We start from the raw sequence: 7,449 nt of genomic DNA, 5'->3' as shown, positions 1-7,449 counted from the left end.
CGCCATATCACAGGCATCAGACACGCCAGGCTCCACTCCACACAGGTCACCTCCCACCTCCTCTCTGCTCATGGGTAAGTTCCACCTGCACCTCTGCACCGCACCACACGTGGTGTAGACTTAACTGGCCACGTCAGTCATTTAACATGCTGTCATTTTTTATTGTATCATGTGATTTTCTCTTGGTTTTTATGTACCAATCTATCTTTATTGCATGCTGTAATGTATTTGAGTCACCTGTGTTAAACTTATATTTATGTCAAAACATCATAACCATTTTTGAACGATACAAATCGTGACCTAGAAGTAGAAACTCATAATCTCATGGATTCATCTTGATATAGCTTGCAATACCGTAACATTGATTGCAGTCCTTCTGTTGCTCGAATTGCAATGCACCTACATCAGTTTCATCATTATTAATATTTTATTAATAATTATTATTAATATTTTATTTTAATATATTAGTTTGCCAGATTGGTTTTGAATGTGCTGACCTTATGTTTAGTTATGTTTACAAAACTCAAGCAATTAACCAGTGAACTAATGGCACTTGGAAAAGGTCAGGGGGTCAGATCAAGTCCTTACCAAGAATTAATCTCACCCTCAGTGACACATTCTCTTTTCACTTTTCTCCTTCTGCCTACACACTCACATACACACAAACGTACACAAACTGCAGATGGCATCGGTGCATACGTATCACAAAAGACCTGTGTAAAACAACTCACAGGAATGAAGTCAGTGATTGTTTTTGTGTCAACTACTGAGACATTAGAATGAAGTACAGTCCATGAAAATGGACAAAGTGTTCAATCATTTAGGGCCAAGACCAAATTTTCTCTGAGCTATTGTCTTAATGATCTGGCACTGCTGTCAAAAAAATGGCTAAACATCCTGAATGATTTTACAATCAATAAAAATGCTAATTTGGCAAAACACCTCCAGAAACCTTGAAAGTGTGTTTCCAAATGAAGGACTCCACCTAGAAGAATATTGATTTTTTAATGGACATCATCATTTCAGACAAGGCCAGACGCAATAGCTTTTTGAGCCAGTCAATCACTGGTTTTTGCTTATTATTAGCATTATTTTGCTACTACTTTATAAACGCTGTGTCCCGTACATGTTGTGTCTTGAGTGGCATATTAGAAAAGAGCTCACAGCTGAATTGGTTATTTATGCAGATAAAAAGACATTTTTGTCCTCTTGTCCTCTTTCTCCTTCTTTGACCTCTGATTTGACCTCATGCCAACTCACCCACTCAAGAATGCATTAACAGACACAGACAGACACACACACACACACACACACACAAAACACACACACACACACACACACACACACACACACACACACACACACACACACACACACACACACACACACACACACACACACACATGTACACAGAAAACAACACATACAATGCTCTACTGTCACCATTGAATCACTATGACTATGCCACTGCTACAACTACTTGTGCTGCTATTGGAGCTGATCCCTGCTCATTTCTGCATACTGCTGCTGTTCCCTGGTCGTCGGTGAAGAGTGCCCAGGTATTATGGGCTCATATTTTACCTGGGTCTGGAAAACCCAGGTGACAAGAGGAGAGCTTTTGCTTTTTGGATGATGGATATGGTGGATATGGAGTTGTACTAGATGATAGATAGGTCAAATATCAAGTGTGTGTGTGTTTGTGTGTGTGTGTGTGTGTGTGTGTGTGTGTGTGTGTGTATGTGTGTGTGTGTGTGTGTGTGTGTGTGTGTGCATCTGTGTGTGTGTGTGCATCTGTGTGTGTGCATCTGTGTGTGTGTGTGTATGGCTTTGGGATGGCACCACGGCCTACTTACTGGTGCCCTCATTGCTTGCCTTTGTATCACACACACACATACACACATACACATACACACACACACACCACTGCCACTGCCACCACCACCTAGTTTTGACAAAGGCATTGTGTCTCTGAGCACAAAGGGGACATCTTTCCACAGCTCCCACCGAACACAGGCCCCCTCCTCCCCACCCTCACCTCCTCCTCCTCCTCCTCCTCCCCCGCGCCAGGCTCCCACTAGGAACCCCGAGAGGGAGGGCCAAAAGCACAGAAAGATCGAGTGACTGAGTGGTCTGCTGAGTGGCATCTTGGAGCGAAGACACTGGGCGGTGAGATCAGAGGACCTTTCCAACGCCTCAAGTTTAACAGCTGAAAACCAAGCAGGCAGAGAAAGAGAGAGCAAGAGAAAGAGTGCGCTTGTGTGTGTGTGAGAGAGAGAGAGAGAGAGAGAGAGAGAGAGAGAGAGAGAGAGAGAGAGAGAGAGAGAAAGGGAGATCGCAACAAGACTGTGTCCAGCCTGGTCATGTCCTGCTAGAGTGGACTTCACCGCACCTGTCCTGGACTAACCCAGACGAGACCTCTGGCTCTGAGAGGAAGCTGCCGCTCGTTCGTCCACTTTCGCGCTTTCGGAACAATCTCTGGCTGACGTCGGGACGCTTGTGACCAGCCTCAAGGACAGATGTTTCCAGTAAAGCAGCCCTGGCTATGCAAAGCCTTAGGTGTGCCCCTTCTGCCCTCTGCCCAACGCTGACCACCGCTTGCTGTGCCACGCTGCTGCCACTAACAGCCATGGGTGCCGCTTGCTCTGGTACACACCGGTGACTGTCTGTGCCGTGAAGCCGGCCTCTGACGGGAATGTGTGGCGCCTCTGCTGCTTGGTTTAAAATCTTTTTGTATATTTTTTAAGATAATTACCTTTGCTAGCTGGAGGTGATTTAGTTTGGACACGCTACGCTATTTTAGCAAGTTGTTTGTGTGTGTGTGTGTGTGTGTGTGTGTGTGTGTGTGTTTGTACTTCTGGGTGTTTCAGGGCCTTGCTTTCACAGTGCGCAGAAACCTCTGTGTGCTTTTGATCAGAAGAGGGTGGAAGGGGCAGTTGGTGTGTGCACATGTGTGTGTGTGTCTGTGTCTGTGTATGTATGTGTGAGTGCATGTGGACACATCAGTAAATTGTGTGTGCATGTGTGGACTCTGATAAATGTGCTGCTGCTGTCTGTGACTGTTCAGTTTGTCACAGCTGAGAGGTACTTTTAGAGCTTATGTTGCTTTTTGAGTGCATTTGCCACAGAATAGCAGCAGTCAGACTCTACTATAACTGCTTGCCGTAGACAAATGTGTCAGAATGTGTGCTTGATGACAAAGTTATTCAGCTTTGTGTCTCGTGTTGTTGATCTGCTATGCCGTCAATGTTTTCATTTAATTGTTCTATAACTCAGTGATGATAAATGGTGAAGACAGTTTAAGTTAAATCATAGTTAATCTGGCAATGTGAATATATAAGTGTTGTATTGACTGAGCGTCGTATATATCTTGTTACAGTGTAGATGTGCGTGTGTGTGGTCTGTGCGCTGGGTGTGGTGGGTGTGATGATCTATTACTCCCCTGCAGGTTGTTACGACTGCTGCGTGCGCTGTCTGGGGGCAGTGCCCTATGCCAGTCTGGCCGCCACCCTGCTGTGCTATGCGGGCACGGCTCTGTTCTGTGTCAGCGCGCACATGGCGCTGGCACAGACCGAGGTGCTTGTTGAGATGCACTTTGCACGGAACATCCAGGACTACGTTATTCTGGCGTCATTGTGAGTTTCTCCAAGTCCGTTCGCATCTATGCAAGAGGTTATCCAGAGTGAAAAAAAATCTACTCAAGACACTCAACTCTTGTCTGTGTGTGTGTGTGTGTGTGTGTGTGTGTGTGTGTGTGTGTGTGTGTGTGTGTGTGTGTGTTGTGTTGCAGTATTAAGTACTTCCAGTACGTCATCTATGGTCTGGCCTCCTTCTTCTTCTTGTACGGCATCCTGCTGTTGGCAGAAGGATTCTACACCACCAGCGCCATCAAACAGAAGTTTGGAGAGTTCAGAAGCACACAGTGCAGTCGCTGCTTAAGTCTGACAGTGCGTATTTGTGTGTGTGTGTATGTGTATTTGTGTGTGTGTGTGTGTGTGTGTGTGTGTGTGTATGTGTGTGTGTGTGTGTGTGTCTTAAACATTAGTCTATACTGTACCTTTCCTTGTCTGTACTCCTGTTTTAATGTAACATGCATTATTTACCACCTTGAACTGTAGTCTCCATAGATCAAACTGCCTGCTCTTCATCTGAATAATGTTGAGTGGGCAGTGGATGGCCTGTTGAATTGGGATGTATGTGTGCTGACCGTTTGCCCTCCCTGTATCTATCAGTATGAGATAAAATGACCTCTACCTGTCGTACTCACTCATACTCTCTCCCACCTCTTGTGGCCTGGGCCTTTTTCTCCCCCCCAGTTAGTCATTGTGACCTACATCCTGGCCATCATCTGGCTGGCAGTGTTCGCCTTCACCGCCATACCCGTGTACTTCTTCTTCAACATGGAGGACACGTGTCACACCATCAACATCCTGGCCGAGACCACCACCAGCATTAACCAGCATGCCTGGGTCTGCATGGATGCCAGGCAGTATAGTAGGTTTTCACTTCTAATCAGAACACATCAGAGTGGTCGTTTGTGTGTGTGTGTGTGAGTGTGTGTGTGTGTGTATGTGTGTGTGTGTGTGTGTGTGTGTGTGTGTGTGTGTGTGTGTGTGTGTGTGTGTGTGTAAGTGTGTAAGTGTGCGTGTATTTGTAATTGTGTGTGTACAGTAGGTGTCCATGTGTGGGTGTGAATATGTGCACATGTAGACACTTCTAGCTCTATAATTATGCAGGTAAAGCCCAGAACAGCCCCCTGAAGTACTACTTTTTCACAGGTTTACTTCCCTGGCACGCAATGCCCGGCAAAGCCTGTGGGATGACCCTGGCGGCCATCTGCAAAACCACCGAGGTAAGAGCAGTGCGCCCAGCCAAGGACACAGACATTCTAACCCACGACGCAAATGGGCAGTAATGGGCTTCACTGTGTGGGTTTAACCATGACACATGGAGTTCTTAATGCAAGTTGTCTTGTGTTGGTAGTTCTTCTGGACTTATGACCTGTACATCGCTGCCTTTGCTGGAGCTGGGGTGACTCTGCTGTCACTGGTGAGTGTATAAGGCTGTGGCAGTAGGGAATGCATAAAATATCACAAATGAAGCATAAAATATCACTAAAGACTGTGAGAAAATGTAAAATATCAGTCATAACAACTGTGTTTTAATTCATAATACAGACCTAAGTGTGATAACACATTGGTTTACACATAATACATGGTTAAAGTGTATTGTATTTATGTTCATTCTGCTAGTACTAAAGCCCTAAGCAATACTATTTCAAAATATCTATTACATGCCCATGGTGAAAAATTATTTTCAATACTGTTAATGATGGTCATTAAAATAAATAAGAAATACATGAAATAATGAACATAAAATTTATAATGAAGAGTATGTGTTTTATTGCTTTGTCTTGTGTGCATACTCTCTCTCTCTCTTTCTCTCTCTCTCTGTCTCCCTCCAGTTCCTTTACCTTGTGGCCACCACTTATAACTATGCTGTCTTGCGGTTCCTGGGAAGGAAGGCAATGCGTTGCTAGGTGCCACGTCCCCAGACACTCCGTCTTGCCGCTGTGCTTAGCTCTTTGTTGTCGGCTATTGGGTCCATGGGGAAATCATAGCAGAGCTTCATGAAACTCGCTTCTCGTGAAACACCTGCTCAGTGAGACAAAAAAAAAAACATCACAGAACTCACATATATATAAAAAAAAGAATACAAGTAATGTACACCAGTGCAAACATCTTTGAAAGACTAGTTATTTTAGAACATGAACATGATCTGGGGAAGAAAATGTGATGTGATTGAGATACAAGGTGAGATTCAGGCAGTTTGCACTTGAGCATCAGGATAAGAGTTGAATACTAGTTTTTGCTCTGTCTAACATCAAGTCAAGGATCCCCTGTCTGCTAGCCTGCTCCTCACTTTTTTGGCATGAGATCAGAGGTTCATGATTACTTACTGTACCATACTTTCCCCCAACATCTGAGGATGTCCTTGTCTATATTTGGTTTGGGCCTTTGAGGTAACCTGTATGACAGTGTTTTTTTTCTCTTTCATATTGCTGCTGGATTGTTATTTGCTGTGCTGCCTTTATAGCCATGTTTCATACATCTGCCACATACTCCATGTGTTTGTATCATCTTTGTATATTGTCCACTTGTGCTGTAGCCCCAATGCTACTATTTGTTTAGAGGTGAAAGTAACAGTAATAAGACCATAAATGCTATTGCCAAAGCAATTTTCAAAATGGCTTTCAAGTACTGATGAAGAGAATTGGTGCTACGTATATTTTGATCCATTTACTTCAAACACTTCAAGCCCCTATTCTTACCTTTCTCATCTGTGTTTTTCTAGCTCTTCCCTCGCCTTCCCTTCCCTTTTTCTCCCAACACAGCTAATAGTTTGAGTGTAAAGTGAACGTAACCAATGGCAATAGATTGAAAATCTCAACTTTTTTTTCTTTTAATGTAATAATAATGAGTTAGTAACTGACAGAAGTATGTTACTCCTTCTGTGGTATATTAAATAATCTGAATCATGTGAGATTGTTGGTACTGAAACAGTATACTTTCTGTTTTAACAAACAGATTGTATTGATGAGAATGAGAATGTTCACATGAATGTCAGTTCACCTACAAATAACAAAGAATAAAATCACAGTTTTATTAAATCAAATGTGTTCCATACTATTAGCATAATGCTCATTGCTTTTTTATTTTGTGTCTAAGATGAGTGTAAACTTATTATATGAACAAACACACATTATGTATACCGGTATATACAACATTGAAAATAAGCATTATACATACCAAAAACATTAAAAATAAGTATTGTAATAAAAAATGGACAAACAAAAAGCATAACATACACACCTAAACATTATACGTATTGTCACGGGGAAAAAAACAACATTATTTAGCATGATGTTCAGGGTGTGGTTGTGGTCTACATGCTCCCATTGCTGCCTCATTGGATTTAGATATGATCACGTGATGGTTCATTTAGGATATTATCACACATGATGCAGGCCCGAATCTAGACTGCTCAGATTGGGGGGGCAAATATAATTTTTGAGTGGGCACAATGAATGGACCATTTTCCTAGTAAACATAGGCTTGGATTTGGGAACCCAAAATCATTGTTTCTCCAAGACATTTTTTTCAGCAGCAGGGGTGTTAGTCACAGTTAAGCTAGGGGGGTTTAGGGACATGCTCCCCCTGGAAGAAAATGTTTAGAAATTACTCCTTAAATGAGGATTTCTGGCGAGTTTTGTCAAAAGAAATGGACAGATTGAGTTACAAATGACATAGCCTAACCATCAACAGATTCAAGGCATCTGCTATGGGGAAAAAAATGCCCGTTACAAAGCAGTTTTATCGCAGGACTTTAAAAACCTTAGTATCAGCATAGACAGGATTATTCATGTTTTTATTTTGTGTTCATTTTCAGCTT

The 7,449-nt window shown here is 42.9% G+C and overlaps 1 protein-coding gene across 1 annotated transcript; it reads left to right on the top strand.

The window, feature by feature from the left end:
* Nucleotides 1–6,613, top strand: plp1b (proteolipid protein 1b). The gene is made up of 7 exons (XM_076273493.1): nucleotides 1–74; nucleotides 3,446–3,632; nucleotides 3,788–3,944; nucleotides 4,314–4,491; nucleotides 4,776–4,849; nucleotides 4,981–5,046; nucleotides 5,462–6,613. The coding sequence occupies exons 1-7, from the start codon at nucleotides 71–73 to the stop codon at nucleotides 5,534–5,536; spliced, it is 741 nt and encodes a 246-aa protein (XP_076129608.1). The 5' UTR covers nucleotides 1–70; the 3' UTR covers nucleotides 5,537–6,613.
* The last annotated feature ends 836 nt before the right edge of the window (nucleotides 6,614–7,449 follow it).

Source organism: Alosa pseudoharengus, unplaced genomic scaffold (assembly GCF_046254945.1).
Source record: "Alosa pseudoharengus isolate Yale_2024_CS ecotype anadromous, Long Island Sound unplaced genomic scaffold, YU_APseudo_1.1 YU_APseudo_1.1_scf_8, whole genome shotgun sequence".
Classification (NCBI taxonomy): Eukaryota; Metazoa; Chordata; class Actinopteri; order Clupeiformes; family Clupeidae; genus Alosa; species Alosa pseudoharengus.
Note: the sequence above shows the minus strand (reverse complement) of the source record. Positions and strands in the feature narration are given on the sequence as shown.